Source organism: Diceros bicornis, chromosome 8, assembly GCF_020826845.1.
Source record: "Diceros bicornis minor isolate mBicDic1 chromosome 8, mDicBic1.mat.cur, whole genome shotgun sequence".
In the NCBI taxonomy this organism is placed as follows: Eukaryota; Metazoa; Chordata; class Mammalia; order Perissodactyla; family Rhinocerotidae; genus Diceros; species Diceros bicornis.
Window position 1 is genome coordinate 39,337,384 of NC_080747.1, and position 17,709 is coordinate 39,355,092.

Genomic DNA, 17,709 nt, shown 5'->3' on the forward strand with positions numbered 1-17,709 from the left:
AAGGATAGTCTTTTCAAAAAGTAGTTGGTGCTAGAACACAGGAACATCCGCACAGAAAAAAAATGCAGACAGACCTCACACAATAGTTAACTTGAAATGGATCATACATCATAAAATTTATACTTTTAGAGAGTACAATTCAGTGGTTTTTAATATATTCACAAGGTTATGCAACCATCACCACTAATTCCAGAATATTTTCATAACTGCAAAGAGAAACCCTGTAACTATCAGAAATCACTCACGCATGGTCCTTGACTCCCGGCCCTTGGGCAACCACTAATCTACTTTCTGTCTCTATGGATTTGTCAATTTTGGACATTTCATATAAACGAAATCAAACATTATGTGGTCTTTTGTGACTGGCTTCTTTCACTTAGCATACGGTCTTCAAGGTTCATCCACATTACAGCATGTATCAGGAAGTCACACACTTACACGGCTGAATAATATTCCATAGTACAACTAACCCACATTTTGTTTATCCATTCATCAGTTGACAGATAGCAGTAACTTGCCATTTCTCCCTCCTCCAGTCCCTGGCAACCACTAATCTGCTTTGCCTTTCTATAGTTTTGACTATTTTGGACATTTCATATAAATGGAATTATACAATATGGGGCCTTTTGTGACTGACTTCTTTCATTTAGCATGTTTTCAAGGTTCGTCCATGTTGTAGCATGTCTCAGTACTTCATTCATTTTTATTGTTAATTAATAGTCCATTGTATGAATACACTATTTTTTTAAATGTATACCTTAGTTGAGGAACAATTGGGTTGTTTCCACTTTTTGGCTATTAATAACGCTGCTATGAACACTCATGTACAAGTGTTCTGTGAACACATATTTTCAATTCTCTTGGGTATATAGCTAAGAGTGAAATTGCTGGGTCATAAGGTAACTCTGTTTAGTTTCTTGAGGGACTGCCAAACTGTTTTCCAAAGTAGCTATACCATTTTATAGTCCCAACAGCGATGTATAATGGTTCCAAGTTCTCCATATCTTCACCAACACTTATATGTCTTTTTAATTTTAGCCTTCCTAAATGGAATAAAATGGTATCTCATTGTGGTTTTGATTTGCATTTCCCTTATAACTAACAATATTGAGCATCTTTTCACATGTGTTTACCAGCCGTTTGTAGATCTTTGGAGAAATGTTTATCCAAAGCCTTTGTCCATTTTACTTAGATTATTTGCCTTTTTGTTTCTGAGTTTAAGAATTATTTATATATTTGCGATAATACACTCTTATAAGACACACAAATTACAAACATTTTCTCCCATTCTGTGGGTTGCCTTCTCAAATTTTTGATAGTGTTCTTGAAGCACAACTTCTTCATAGAGTCCTCTGACTTAATTTTCATAAAGTTCAATTTATTTTCTTTTGTTACTTATGCTTTAGGTGTCATCTCTAACAAACCACTGCCTAATCCCAGGGCACAAAGATTTACATCTATGTTTTCTTCTAAGAGTTTAACAGTTTTAGCTCTTACTTTTAGGTCTTCAACCCATTTTGAGTTAATATTTATATATATTAAGAGGTAGGGGTCCAAATTCATTTTTTTCCATGTTAATATCCAGTTGTCCCAGCACCATTTGTTGAAAAACAAAAACATTCTTTCCTCCATTGAATTGTCTTGACACTCTTGTCAAAAATCAATTGACCATAAACGTATGGGTTTTTTTCTGGACTCTCAATTCTCTTCCATTGATCAATATGTCTATCCTTATGCCAATACCACACATTCTTGATTACTGTAGTTTTGTAGTAAATTTTAAAATCGGGAAATGTGAGTCCTCTAACTTCGTTCTTCCCTTTCAAGACTATTTTAGCTATTCCGGGTCCCTCATATTTCCATATGAACTTTACAGTCAACTTTTCAATTTCTGCAAAAACGTCAGCTGTGATTTTGACAGGGATGGCAGATCAACAGTATGTAAAATACATTTGAAAAAGGAGGAGGCTGAAGACAGAGAAACTAGTACACAAGTAGGCTTGAAATAATGATGAACTGAACAAAGGAAAAAGGGAGAAAGTGATTTAAGATACACTTTGAACTATGTCAAAAGATTTTTTTTTACAAGTTAAAATTCTAATACTTACGTAGGAATAGGAACTTGGCATGGAGGACAAGGTAATGCAGCCTGAATAAACGCTGGCTCAGAAGGCTGTTCCCAAGGGCCTGTAGGCTGGTGCTACAAGTAAAATACATAATTTTAAGTCAGACGGATTAAATCATATGGCAATTATAAGAACCTAAGAAAACAGTTCCATGTATCCTCTGCTCAAGCAGGTTGAAATTTTTTCAAATTATCAATGAATTGTGCTTATTGAAATATTTTATTCCATCTGTATTCTATCAGATTGTTCCCCTCCACACCCATTTGATATTAAAAATTGAGGCAGACTCCAGCTTTTAAACAGAAAAAGGCAGAGTAGCCTCTTTCACTTCTCATAAGCCAAAAGGAGAATGAGAAACAGAGATGTAAACTCCAGCTTCCACCAGTAGCATGTAATCTCCATTATTTTGTTCACTGTTGTACCCTCAGCACCTAGGAGAAGGCTTAATACACAGTAGGGGCTCAATAAATATTCACTGAATACACGAATGAATCTTTGAGGAAACCAGGAGAGATCTACAACCCTAAACCACAATATATGAGGGAAGACTGCCAAATTCATCTGTATCATGACTATAACATGACTATCACACTGTATTTGCACACATTTGTTTATTGGTTCCTCTCTTCTTCTATATTGTGAGCTTCTTAAGACAAAAGACCAAGTCTTATTTACCTTGTACCCCAGCTCCGATCATAGTGCTTAATACCCAAAAAAAACTTAATCACTGCTTGTTGAATGACTAAGTAAAATTAAGAAAATATGACCCACAGCAATGCACTATCTCTTAATAATATTGTTCCCTTACCCTGCCAGTTTGCTTTATTAATGCTTGATCATGACATGGAGCAGGACACAAGTGACCACATTTCTCCAAAACTTTTTGGCAAGGCTGATGACATGGAGGACAAGAGCCAAAGTGACAGCGATGTTTTTCTTGACTTGTATGATGGCAAGTTGGTGGTCGACTAAATCATAAAGTACAATTTTTTAAATTACTTTTGATCATTGAACAATTATATCTAAAGTGCAATTATCTATTTATATATCTTCTCATTCCATACAGAATGAGCTTACTGTGAATATTAATATTTTAAAACATTAAAGCAAAATTGAAAATACTAACAATATTGAAAATCAATATGAACTTAAATTTGTAAGACACCAGAGGTAAGTTTGTGCAGAGCTTCGTACCAACCTGCATTGCTCTTTGCACTTGGGTGGTCTTGTGGTGCGTTCTCGGCCACAGGGTACCGTCACCTTTGTATTACCGCAGTTGCATTTCACATCTACAGTTTCTGGGCAAGGATAGCAACTACCTGAAAAAAAGGTCTGAAACTTAAAAATAAATTTCCTTAACTACCCAAATGTCCATCAAGAGTAGAATCAATAAGTTTAGGGTTGGCCCCGTGGCGTAGCGGTTAAGTGCGAGCGCTCCGCTGCTGGCGGCCCGGGTTTGGATGCTGGGCACGCACCGAGGCACCGCTTGTCGGGCCATGCTGTGGCGGCATCCCACATAAAGCGGAGGAAGATCGGCACGGATGCTAGCTCAGGGCCAGTCTTCCTCAGCAAAAAGAGGAGGACTGGCACGGATGTTAGCTCAGGGCTGATCTTCCTCACAAAAAAAAATAAATAATAAGTTTAGCATATCTGCACAATGGCATACTCTACCAGAATGAAGAAACCACAATATGTGAATGAACCTCACACACATAACATTGAGCAAAAGAAGCCAGACGCAACGAGTATGTAGTATACAATTCCATTTACATAAAGTAAGCAGGAAACACTAATCTATAACGTTCAAATCAGGATGATGGTTACGAAGGACACAAGGAGGGTTTTTGGAAATGCTGGTAATGTTCTGTTTAACAACCTGAATTCTGGTTACATGGTTATATTCAGTTTGTAAAGCTTCATCAAGCTGTACACTTATTAAATGATTTGTGTACTTTTCTATATCTATACTGGTACTTCAACAAAAAGTTTTATAATTTTGTTTAAAATTTGCCAAAAGTTTTGTTCTAAATAACAAATTTACCACATTACTCATTCAAAACTACACAAGCAAAATGGATATTAAGTCTTTGGAAAACCTAATGTTAACAATAATCTTTTTGGCTTATTTTCATAAATACTTCTATTCAAGTACATTGTTTTTAGATAAATTCCCCAATAAGAGTAACTTCTCTCATCAGGTTACAAACAAGTACAGCCAACTTTCCAATACTCACGCTTTGTGAAAGACTAAATTCTAAACCCTCACTTTAGCCTATAATTCCAAAATACTTCTAAACATTTCAAAAGGAAAAGTTACTTGGGTTTCAGCTTTTACTTTCTTTTGTTATGGGTTGGTAGAAGTAAACAGAAAAATGAAAGAAACCTTTTTGAACGAGCTATAAAGTTCTCCTCAAGGCTCTGACATCATCTTTTTCTTTTATTTTTATTTTTTGTGAGGAAGACCAGCCCTGAGCTAACATCCGATACCAATCCTCCTCTTTTTGCTGAGGAAGATTGGCCCTGGGCTAACATCTGTGCCCATGTTCCTCTACTTTATATGGGACGCCACCACAGCATGGCTTGACAAGCAGTTCGTTGGTGAGCTCCTGGGATCTGAACCTGCGAACCCCGGGTCACCAAAGCAGCGCGCGCACGCTTAACCACTGCACCACCAGGCGGCCCCTGACATCATCTTAAGGGCTTTCTTCCCACTCTAGTTTTCCCAGTAAGTAAGGTACCCCATTAGAAATGAAATAGTAAGAAAGGAATAAGAGTCTTCAACTAAGGAGTGAATACCTTAAGAGACTGCTACCTAGGTGTCAGGACCAAGCAAGATAATGAATAGCAGTTAACCTGATAAGAAACAGATTAATGATGAAAAATAGCCTGGTTAAAGCCTCTAAAAGTTCAAAATAGTTCCCTAAAACAAACAGAAGTTAAGAATTTCGATTCAAATAATGAACATACAAAAAAAATGAGAGTAAAAAGCACCATAGGGAAAAAACATACATGTATTGTATAAATTACTAAATTTATACTTCAGTGTTTTGATAAGTATAGTCGAGTGAAGTATTGTCTTGATGGTAATGCAAGCCAAGTTATCCTGACCCACATGATCAAATTTTATTTTGATCACTCCAAAAGAAGGATTAGATGTCACATGTTTATTTATTTATTTTTTCTTATGAGGAAGATCAGCCCTGCGCTAACATCCGTTGCCAATCCTCCCCTTATTGCTGAGGAAGATTGGCCCAGGGCTAACATCTGTGCCCATCTTCCTCCACTTTATATGGGACGACGCCACAGCATGGCTTGACAAGCGGTGCATCGGCCGCCACCTGGGATCCGGACCTGGGAACCCTGGGCTGCCAAAGCGGAGCTCACGCACTTAACCGCTAGGCCACAGGGCCTGCCCCTAGATGTCACATTTTTAAAAAGTGAATAGTGACATTTAAATCTGTTCTCATTCACCATTTTATATTAATTTCCAGACTTAACAATAATCTTCAGGCATCTTTAGCAATTCAAAGAGGAACTTATCAAACATGATCTTTCTGCCACTCTAAACTACAGCACCACTTTTCCTTTCTTAAAAATTAAATCTCCGGGCTGGCCCTGTGGCCTAGTGTTAAGTCTGGCATGTTTGTACTGTGGTTACAGTGTAACTTTGATTATGAAGGTGTCTAGAATGATGTAAAATGGTATGAAATAAAGATTATATATATCTTACATAACTGTGGATTAAACAAATGGTGACAGTTGCACAACAGTATTTTCCACATATTTTCCCTGAAGGTAAATTTTGTTAGGGGCTAATAAGCTTCTTTTTTTTTTGTGAGGAAGATCAGCCCTGAGCTAACAACCATGCCAATCCTCCTCCTTTTTTGCTGAGGAAGACCGGCCCTGAGCTAACATCCATGCCGATCTTCCTCCACTTTATGTGGGATGCCGCCACAGCATGGCCTGACAAGCGGTTCATCGGTTCAAGCCAGGGATCCAAACCCAGGCCGCCAGCAGCCGTGCACTGGCACTTAACCGCTACGCCCCGGGGGCCGGCCCCATAAGCTTCTTTTTTAAAACATAAACACTCTGCCAAAAAAAAAATTGAACCTGAATCTGATCAAACCTCTAGATTCCACCAACAATTTATAGGAAATATAGAGGAAAATTTCAAATAATACCACAGAGATACAATCTGCAAAATCTAGACTCTGTAAAACTAAATAAAGCGTCCTATTTTGTTTATAAACAAATAAGCGACAAGGAAACAAAAAAGGGAGATGGAGGAGGAAAATTACAGATTAATAGACTTTAGAGACATCAATCAATTACAAAACGTCAATCTTATTAAGTTTTTGAGTCATAAAAACCAAAGCAAAAAAAAATTCAGATATTTGTGAGGCAAAAAGAAACTCGAACACCAGATATTTGCCCATGTTAAGAAATATATTAACTACTTTTAGGTTAAGAATCCATCTTTTAGAGATGAATACTGAAGTATTTATGGGATTTGCTTCAAAATAATCCAAGAGGGGAATATGCTTTCAACACTTCTCCACTAAGTATGATGCTTGCCCTAGCCTTTTTACAGATACTCTGTATCAGGTTAAGGATGCTCCCTTCTATTTCTCATTAATTTTTTATCATATATGGATGCTGAATTTTATCAACTATCTTTTAAACATTTACTAAGATGATCTCGTTTGTCTTTTAATCTATTAATATGGTGAATCACATTATTAGATTTACTAATATTAAACCAACCATACACTACTGGAATAAACCCAACTTGGTTATGATAGATTAAGGTTTTGGATAACTAAACTGTAGTAATGAATAGCTGGATTTGAGTAGCTAAAACTTTAATATTTTACAAACATGTTCATGAGTTACACTGGCTTGTAATTTTCTCTTACTTTCTTTGTCAGATGGTATAATAAGTTGGAGTACATTCCTTTTTTACATACACTCTAAAACAGTTTATGAATAGATTGAACTTATACGTACCTTAAATGTTTATTTGTTAAAAATCATGCGTAAAAATCTACTGGGCCTGGTGTTTTTGTGGTGAGAAAATTCTAAACTACTCATTCAATTATTTTAACGGTCACATAACCAGCCAGGTTTTCTCCTTAAAGTAAAGGCCAGTGTTTTAACAATGGTCTACAAGGCCTTATACATATTCTCCCTTCCCCAGCAACCCTTTATCCCACATCTCTTTGACCTCATCTCCTACCATTTGTCCCCTTGAGCACCTACTTTGGTCCTCCTTCAGTTCCATCAAACGCTGTCTCAGGGCCTTTGCAATCACTGCTTTCTTGCCTGAACACTACTCCGCCCCCATTTCCACAAGGCCTAATCCCTTACTTCTTTCAGGACTCCTCTCAAAATGTCATCCTTTCAGAGTCCTCCTCTGATCACACTATATAAAATAGTATATATCATCCCCACTAGCACAATTTTAATTTTACTCTAATTTTCTTTCTATACTTGTCTTTCAGATACTTGTCAATATCTGATATTCTATATTAATTTGATTATTTATTTGTATTCTAACTGAGGGGGAGTAAAAAGATAAGTTCCATAAGAGCAGGCACTTTGTGAATTATTGTTCACTCATGTAATCCCAGTGCCTGGCACTCAGCAGACACTCAAAAATACTTATTGAATAAATTAATTACTAACTTTAGAATGTTAATGAAATCTAAATTTAATTGGTCAATGATGTAATACGACTATAAAAGGAAATAAAATCCTTTTAATGATGGTAAGAACTGAAAAAGCAGTTATAAACTTCACATTTTAAAGACACTGACAAATCAGAGAACATCCACAGGAAAATGTCTATGGGGTTAACAGAATCTGCCACTTTTCCTAATGGGGAGGCAATTTTGTATAACAGAAATATCACTAAAGTCTGGGTTCAAATCCTGACCCTGTAATTAATTCTATGACCTTGGGCCAACAGTTCTTTGCCTGTTTCCTTATTATACAAAACAACAGTAATGTCATACACCTTACAAGATTTCTGAGAGGATTAAGAGATTAACTGAGATATCCAGCATCCATCTAATCCCCAAGGAAGACAGGAAAACAGTACAGTAGTTTGCCCCAGGTCATAAAGCTACTAAGAGGTAGAGTCTAGACTTGCACCAGGACCTGTTACACTAAGTCCATGCTCTTCCCACTACCCTATACTATCGTTCAGTAGATTCCATTTCATATCAACACACTCCAAATGGGTAACGTTAACTCAGTTTTCAATGTATACTAACTTAGGCACCCTTGAGACCCTTTCAGAGGGTCTGCAAGGTCTCACATGTACAGTTTTCCAAAAGGTACGTGACACGTGACATCACAACAGATTGAATGCATTCAACAGATGTGAACACAGCTATATTCTATTAAGCTAGACATTAAAGACATTTGCAAAAATGTAAAACAATACCATTCTTCCCACTAAATTGTTTTTCACAAAATATAGTTCTTTTTCATAAAAAATGTTATTGAATTAAGATGTAATGGGTTCATTATGGCTATTTTTAAACAAAATAATAAATATTATTACATTTTATTTCAATTTCAAATACAATAAATATCAATAGATAAAACCCACATTAACAAAAGCTCTTTGGGTCCCAAAAGAGTGTTAAGGGGTCTTGAGACTAAAAAGTTTGAGAACCAGTGGCTTAGGATATATCCAATCCCTTACTAAATTTAATTCCATATAAATATATAAAAGTCAAAATAAAACTGAAAAATCTAAGAACACATTAATCAATTAAAAAACTGTGGAGAAGGCTAAGAGGAAGTAAGGAAACAACACAGTGTTATAGAAAGAACAAAACTTTTATGTTTAGAAGACCTGGGTTCAAATCTTGCCTATATGGTTTTACTAGATATTTCCTGAGTATGTTACTGAACCCTCTTTAGCTTCAATCTCTTTGTCCACCAAATGGGGATCTTGGCGACTGCCCTACCTTCTCACAGTTGTTAAGAGAACCAAGTAAGATAATGTGAAAGCTCTCCATAAACTATAAAGTACTATGTAAACACAAACATAAAATTACAGCTATTGTTTAATTTTACCTCTGTGGCAGACAGATGGACACTTATGGTTTCTACATCCTAAAGTCCGTCCACAGTTTTGATCACAAGGTGGACAGTTTCCAGGGCAACACTGAAGAGAAAGCAATATATAAAAAACAGGTCATTTGAAACCATGTATAATATGAATGCTATTACTAGTTATTCACAGAACTAACAGAAAGCGAAAGACACTTCTTTTCAATATAAGAATAATGTATTTAAGAGTATCAACATTCTTCTCGTAAGTAGATATACTGTATTAAGAACCTATTAGTTTAAAAAGATAATAACCTAATTTAATGAAATCAAGCTAAATTTTCTTGTCCTTCAGTTAATTGTCCTATGCTTCAAAACGTTCTCATAAGATAATTTCACTTCTACTTATCTATGCAGAGATTGACAACATTAACCAAAGGAATGGATCTGGTTAAACCCTATAGTAATTAGTATAGTAATAGCAATTAGTAATTAGTATAGTAATAGCAATTAGTCTGGCTATTTCAAAAATTTAATTAAAATAAAACCAGTTCAATGTATAGATTAGTTGTGCAGTTATTTCAAACCATGGAAGCAGAGACTAACTAAAGGAGAGAAGCAGAGATAGGCTATTTGCTTCTAGCTTGCTTTATTTAGTCCCTTTCCTAATTTCCAATCCGCCTGTGAGAAATATAGCTGTCTATGACCTGTCCCAGTTTTCATTCATGAACACAAGGCAACTACTTCAAGTCCATCTTGCCACTTTAACTCCTTCCGTGACTTCTCATATATCCAAACTTTGGAAAGGAAATACAGGCTACAATTGTTTTAAAGAAACTTAGGGTTGTAACTTACTTAAGAACAAGTTTCAGTATAGAAAAATAGCTCAAAACAAAATACTCGTTATTGGAAAACAATATGAAGTCAAAATAGTTCATTCAATTAGACAAACATTTACCAAATGAGATTATGTGCCTGTCACTTTGCCAATGGCAAAGTGGAGGAAAAGGTTACGTGATCTATGACTTTAATAAGCCTTTAGATATTTATGACCATGATGGAGTAACAATGACCAGATTTACTTTCATGCCTTACACAGCTAGGAAATCAGGCAAAACATACAAAACAACAGTTTTCAGACATTAGACAATTAGGCAGCACAAGACGACAACCCCTAAGGGAAGAGAAACAAACAAGGTGAGTCCTATGATAGCATCAGCTTAGACCTGGAAGTTTCCAGGCTGCAGCACAAGGAAGTCACAAGCACAGTCCAGTGGTCTCACCAAGTTGAGTAGATAAAATTCATAGTTCAGAGAGGCCAGTGTGGCTAGAATTTGTGGAGAAGTGGTAGCAGTACAGAGAAAACTCCGGAGAACTCCAGAAAGGACCCCTTGAGTCTTTGGCTGAGTACTGGTCTGTACTTGTGTGAGAGGAAACTACCCAAAACCTGAGAAAGAATCACTGGAAGGAGAAGGCAGAACAGTTTTCAGAGATTATTCAAGCCTGGAAATAGTTTGTGTTCCCTAGGTCCAGAGTGGGAGAATCTCCTAATACACAGGAATCAAGTAGAGTACTTAGAAGAGTTATGGCCTCAGTAGCAGGGCCGAATTAGCCCTAGAAAAAAGGGCAATCTGGCAACACCTAACAAAATTAAGCCGCAAAAGGACCAAAGTAACTTAACTTTGACCCAAAACAAAGCTTAAAAATATTTAAAGGAATACAAAAAAACCCAGCACCAAAAAATGTAAAGTTCACAACATCTGGAAACCAGCCAAAAATTACCCAGCAAGCAAAAAAGCAGGAAAATATAACCCAAAAGGAAAAGAAAAATCATCAACAGAATTAGACCCAGAAATGACAGATGACAGAATTAGTAGACAAGGACATTAAAATAGGCATTATAAGTATAGCCCATTCATATATTCAAGAAGATAGAGGAAAGCATGAGCGTGTTAAGGACAGACATGGAAGATATAAAAAAAAGACCCAAACCCAGCTCTCAGAAATGAAAAAATATAATGTCTGAGACGAGAAAGTATAGGATGCAAAAACAACAGATTACACAATGCAGAAGAAAATTAGTAAGACAAGGCTACATAAGCTAAAATAAAAGGCGGAACTTAAAAGGAGTAAGTAGTAAACAGAGCGGTAGTGAGCTGTAGGACGTCAAGCAGCACAACATACACATCACTGGAATCTCAGAAGGCAATGGGTAGGGGAAAATATTTGAAGAAGTAAAGATGGAAAATTTTACAAATTTGTTGAAAACTATAAACAGGTCCAAGAAGCTCAACAGACACTGAGCTAAAGAAACATGAAGAAAGCTCTACCAAGGAACACTACAATTAAATTGATAAAAACTAGTGATAAAGAGAAAAATCTTCAAAAATAGCCAAAGAAAAAAGATACATTACATACAGAGGAACAAAGATAACAATCACAGCACACTCTTTGTTGGAAATAACGCAAGCTAAAAGATAATATCTTTTAAAAGGGCAATATCTTTAAAGTATGGGGAATATACTATCAAACCAGAATTCTACAGTAAAAATATTTGTCACAAACAAAGGCTAAAGAGAGTTTACAAAAGTTGAAAGAATTCATGACCAGCACTACAAGAAATGTTAAAGGAAGTCCTTCCAACAGAAAGAGAATGAAACCAGATTGAAACCTGAATATATATAAAAGGATGAAAAGCACCAAAAATAATGAGTTTGATGCTAAATATAAAAAATTACTTTTTCTTATTTTTTCAAACTCTTTAAAAGGTACCTGACTAAACAAAAATAAAAACAATGTATTTGGGGTTTATAAAATACATGGGTATAAAATGTGTGAGAATCAGATAAAGGAGTTAAAATGGAATCACTGAAAAGCCATACTTCAAAGAGAAGACACAAAATTAGGAAAAGGAACAAAGAACAGATGGGCAAATAGAAAATAAATAGCAAAATGACAGATTTAAATCCAACCATATTAAAAATCACATTAAATGTAAATGATCTACACCCAAGTTAAACAACAAAGACTGTCAACTTGGATAAAATAACATCTAAATGCTGTCTACAAAAAATCCACTTCATTTATTTATTTTTTAATCCACTTTAAATATAAAGATATAAATAAGTTAAAAGCAAAAGAATGGAAAAAGATAAATCATATTAACACTCAAGAAAACAAAGCTAAAATCACTATATTTCCTTAGATTTAAGAATAAAAAATCTTACCAGAGATAGAGGGATAATTCATAAAGATAAAAGGCACTCAAAAAAACTGCAAATCTACAGACACAATAAAATACTCCAATTGACCTAATACTGAACCAAGTGTCTATAAATAAGATTTGAACAATAGAAGTTAACCCTCTACCACCAAATGAACTATCACTCTAACACTGCTACGATGCTTTAAAGTCAAGGAACAGAGGAGCAGCCTGGTGGCATAGTGGTTAAGTTCGAGCCCTCTGCTTCGGTGGCCCAGGGTTCATGGGTTCAGATCCTGGGTGCAGACCTACAGACCGCTCATCAGCCATGCTGTGGCGGCATCCCATATACAAAATAGAGGAAGATTTGCACAGATGCTAGCTCAGGGACAATCTTCCTCATCAAAAAAAAAAAAAAAAAAAAAAAAAAAAGGGCTAAAATTTAAAGTCAGGGAACAGAAATAGTCCAAGAACCAAGTTGAAAGGAATATGCGCAGGACAAAAAGAGACCCTTGACATTTAAAAACCTTGGTAAGATTTTCCACTAATACCAACAAGCAGAATTAATCAATCTAGAATATTTATTAATATTTCATATGGAAAGCAAAGAATATGCCTGAACATTTGAGGAACAAGTCAAGACGGCACTTATCACGGGCCTCCAAAAGAATTCGAGAGAATTTTTAAATCAGTTTCCCAAGCTTATTACACATACCTTCCTCCTACACTGATGCTTCTGACAGTCCCGCATCTTAACACACTTAGTTTCACAGAGATAAGGTTTATGACATGGCATTCGTTTTGTATGCTTTCCACAGCGACAATGCTTTTCTACTTCCTGGAAGAATCAAATAAATGCTATTAAAACTGACTTTGTTGACATGATTTTTTCCACACTGCAATCTCTATAATATATGCTAAAAAATGAAGGAGAAAAGTTTTAAAAGTCTTTTGAATGAAAGACTTTACCAAATACAAAGCTGAATTTCCTAAGATATTTCTTTGTATCTTTGTTCCAAAAAAGACTTCATAGAATTCCTATTATTACATTGAGTAAAAATTTGATATTAAGTAGTAAAAGAATACCATACATTAAATCTTTAAATATAAAGAAATAAAATCACTTACATCTAATTACACTATAACATCCGCACATCTTGCCTCAGTGAAACAAGAAAACTGGATTATCTATAGCACGGTCAAAACCAAAATGACATATGTAACTTTAAAGCCTCAATTAATTCTAGCCTTTCATTTCTTTCCATCATCACTAGGTCTAATTCATCACTGCTTTGAATGTCTTCTGGGAACAAACAATCCCACACCAGACTATAAAAATGACAACGTCCAAACTTTTACTAAGCAAAAACAAACAAAAGGTAATTTTTAGATTTGATTGCTGGCATACCTTCCTCCTTCTTCACCGTAAATATCAGGTCACTAAACACATACATATCATGACATACATGTTTACGAAACTAAGTAAAGGAAAACAATTACAGAACAATCCCATTTGACACATTATGATAGGTAGCTCTTAAAAGTAATTATTACAGGAGATGACTAACTTGTCTACATGTTTCGCAAGGACCTCGGTGACAACGCTGTGAACATCTATGGATTCCACATTCAAGTACTTTGTCACAACTGTCTCCACAAGTTGGTACATCTTCTGTACAAGGCAAAGAAAACTCTAAAAGCAGACAAAAGGTCAATGTTAATAATAAGATACATTATAATAAAGCACTAACAATATGCCATGTTGTTTTGGCTCCCTAAAGAATGACAGCCCTTTCACACTATGAATTTTTGCAATAATTGTCTATATAATTATTAGAAAAAATTAACTTTAATGAAAATAATCCCTAATATTTGTAAAGTTTATGCTTTTTGAAAAGAATTTGAGGGGGTCAGCCCAGTGGCGTGGTGGTTAAGCTCATGTGCTCCGCTTCAGCAGCCTGGGGTTCGCGGGTTCAAATCCGGGGCATGGACCTGTGCACCGCTTATCAAGCCATGCTGTGGCAGGTGTCCTACATATAAAATAGAGGAAGATGGACACAGACTTTAGCTCAGGGCCAATCTTCCTCAGCAAAAAGAGGAGGATTGGCAACAGATGTTAGCTCAGGGCTAATCTTCCTCACAAAAAAAAAAAAAGAAGAAGTTGACACATAACAAGTTACCATCCTCAAGAAGCACATTTTTATGCACTAACTACTTCAGAAATACCTATCTAAAGAAATGAGTGAGACCATGTAAACCTCCATAAAGAATTCTACAATATATAAAATTATTTTTAAAAATTTGCTCTTAACCTCACAGGATAAAAAAAAAAAAAAGATGTAGATTTAAAAACATTATGAACTGATCTTCAACATAAACATGTTATGACAAGTGTTGGCACTAATCTTATAAATATGTGTTCTGGTATTGGTGCAGAGTCAAGGAAGTAGACTCAAACTACATCCCCTCTATGCCTTCATCTCAAAGCAGCCAAAATTCAATGCACCCATAACCTAATACATAATAATGACAATAGCTTATGCTTCTTAGGCTTCCTTTATGTGCTAGGCACTACACTAAATACTTTATATGTATTTTATCATTTATTTCTCACAACTTTCTTATAAATAAGGTACTATTAGTGTCCCCATATAACTTGAGAAAACCATAGCTCATGGAGGTGGGATTTGAACCCAGATATCTCTGACTCCAAAGTCTGAGTTCTTAATCCACTGTGCTGTATTGTCCTCTCATCCAAATGTACAGAAATCTAATATCAAATTTGTATTATTATTGAAATTACATTATGAACTGCCAGAGAATCTAATTTAATTAGCAAAGTGCTCTAGTTAGCATGATAAATAATCATATCCCATTAAAGGTTTAAAAAAAAGTCTTACTTGACTTCTGACACGGACAGAATCTTTTCCCAGATCGAGGACATTCTCCACAAACACCAACATGGCAAACTCGCTCACACGTATGATTACCACATGGCAGTGTTTTTCCACATACCTAAAATTAAATGCAACAAGCACTACTGAAGGACTTAAAAGTTAAGAAAGAAGACTTTGTACATGACATAATCCATTTTTCAATCACAAATAAGCAACTTCTTTATGTTCCTCATATTATCATGCTTTACATCTTACATAGGTATCACATATATACGTGTATATATATACACACACACATATATACATATGCACACACATAACACACTTCCTATGCATCAAAGAGTATATTTTAAAAATACAATAAAGGAAATTCTATAAAACATTCACAATAGATTTAATACCTTTCCTTCTCAACCTCTTTCAAAAAACTAAAGAGGAGGAAAAGCTTCCAAACACATTTTATGAAGCCAGAATTACCCCGATACCAAAACCTGAACAGGAGACCACAAAAAAAGAAAACTAAAGGCCAATAGCCTTGATGAACATAGATGCAAAAATCCTCAACAAAACATTAGCAAACTGGGGCGCCGGCCCAGTGGCGTAGTGATTAAGGTCACGTGCTCCACTTCTGGGGCCCAGGGTTCACGGGTTCAGACCCTGGGCACAGACCCACCCACTGCGTATCAAGCCATGCTGTGGCAGGCGTCCCACATATAAAGTGGAGGAAGATGGTCACGGATGTTAGCCCAGGGCCAATCTTCCTCAGCAAAAAAAAGAAGAAGCTTGACAACAGGATGTTAGCTCAGGGCTCATCTTCCTCAACAACAACAACAACAAAAAAATATATGAGCAAACTGAATTCAACAATACATTAAAAAGATTATATACCACGATTAAGTGGGATTTATTCCAGGGATGCAAGGATGGTTCAATATTCACAGATCAATCAATATGATACACCATATTAATAAAATGAAGGAGAAAAATCATATGATCATCTCAAAAGATGCAGAACAAGCAACTGACAAAATTCAACATCCATTTATGATAAAAACTCTCAACAAAGTGGGCACAGAAGGAATGCACCTCAACATAATAAAGGCCATATATGACAAACCCACAGCTAACATTATATTCAACAGTGAAAAGCTGAAAGCTTTTCCTCTAAGATCAGGAACAAGACAAGGATGTCCACTCTCAACACTTTTATTCAATAAGTACTGGAAGTCCTAGCCACAGCAATTAGGCAAGAAAAAGAAAAGGCAACCAAACTGGAAAGGAAGAAGTAAAACTGTCACTATTTGCAGATGACATGATACTACATATAAAGAATCCACCAAAAAAGCTAGTAGAACTACTAAATGAATTCAGTAACGTTGCAGGATACAAAATTAATATACAGAAATCTGTTGCATTTCTGTTGCAATCCTAAAATTTGCATTTCTTAATTTACAGAATTAAGAAAACAATCCCATTTACAATTGCATCAAAAAGAATAAAATATCTAGCAATAAATTTAACCAAGGAGATGAAAGACCGTACTCTGAAAACAGTGACATTCATGAAAGAAACTGAAGGCAACACAAATAAATAGAAAGATACACTATGCTCATGAATTGGAAGAATTGATATTGTTAAAATATCCATACTACCCAAAGCAAACTACAGATTCAATGCAATCCCTAGGAAAATACCAATGGCATTTTTTACAAAACTAAAACAAACAATCCTAAAATTTGTATAGAACTACAAAAGACCCAGAATAGACAAAACAATCTTAGCAAAAAAGAACAAAGCTGGAGGAATAATGCTCCCTGGTTTCAAACTATACTACAAAGCTATAACAATCAAAACAGTATGGTACTGGCACAAACAGACACATAGATCAATGGAACAGAATAGAGAGCCCAGAAATAAACCCATGCTTATATACGGTCAATTAATCTACAACAAAGAAGACAAGAATATACGATAGGGAAAAGACAGTCTCTTCAATAAATGGTGTTGGGAAAAGCGGATAGCCACATGCAAAGAATGAAACTAGAACACTATCTTACACCATATATAAAAATAAACTCAAAATGGATTAAAGACTTGAACGTAAGACCTGAAACCATAAAACCCCTATTAGAAAACAGAGGCAATAAGCTTTTTTTTTTTTTTTAAAGATTTTATTTATTTATTTTTCCCCCAAAGCCCCAGTAGATAGTTGTCTGTCATAGCTGCACATCCTTCAAGTTGCTGTATGTGGGATGCGGTCTCAGCATGGCCGGAGAAGTGGTGCGTTGGTGCGCGCCCGGGATCCGAACCCGGGCCGCCAGCAGCGGAGCGCACGCACTTAACCGCTAAGCCACGGGGCCGGCCCCAATAAGCTCTTTGACATTGGTCAAAGCGACATTTTTTTTGGATCTGTCTCCTC

General features: G+C 35.8%; 1 protein-coding gene across 2 annotated transcripts in view; it reads right to left on the reverse strand.

The window, feature by feature from the left end:
* Window positions 1-17,709, reverse strand: part of NFXL1 (nuclear transcription factor, X-box binding like 1) — a 53,176-nt gene that overhangs the window by 20,038 nt on the left and 15,429 nt on the right. For both annotated transcript variants that reach the window (XM_058547005.1, XM_058547004.1), the window contains 7 exons: window positions 15,294-15,408; window positions 13,962-14,086; window positions 13,109-13,231; window positions 9,216-9,306; window positions 3,325-3,445; window positions 2,935-3,094; window positions 2,109-2,200 (listed from right to left, as the gene is read on the reverse strand). In XM_058547005.1, the coding sequence (XP_058402988.1) occupies window positions 2,109-2,200; window positions 2,935-3,094; window positions 3,325-3,445; window positions 9,216-9,306; window positions 13,109-13,231; window positions 13,962-14,086; window positions 15,294-15,408 (827 nt within the window). The remainder of the gene's footprint in view (window positions 1-2,108; window positions 2,201-2,934; window positions 3,095-3,324; window positions 3,446-9,215; window positions 9,307-13,108; window positions 13,232-13,961; window positions 14,087-15,293; window positions 15,409-17,709) is intronic.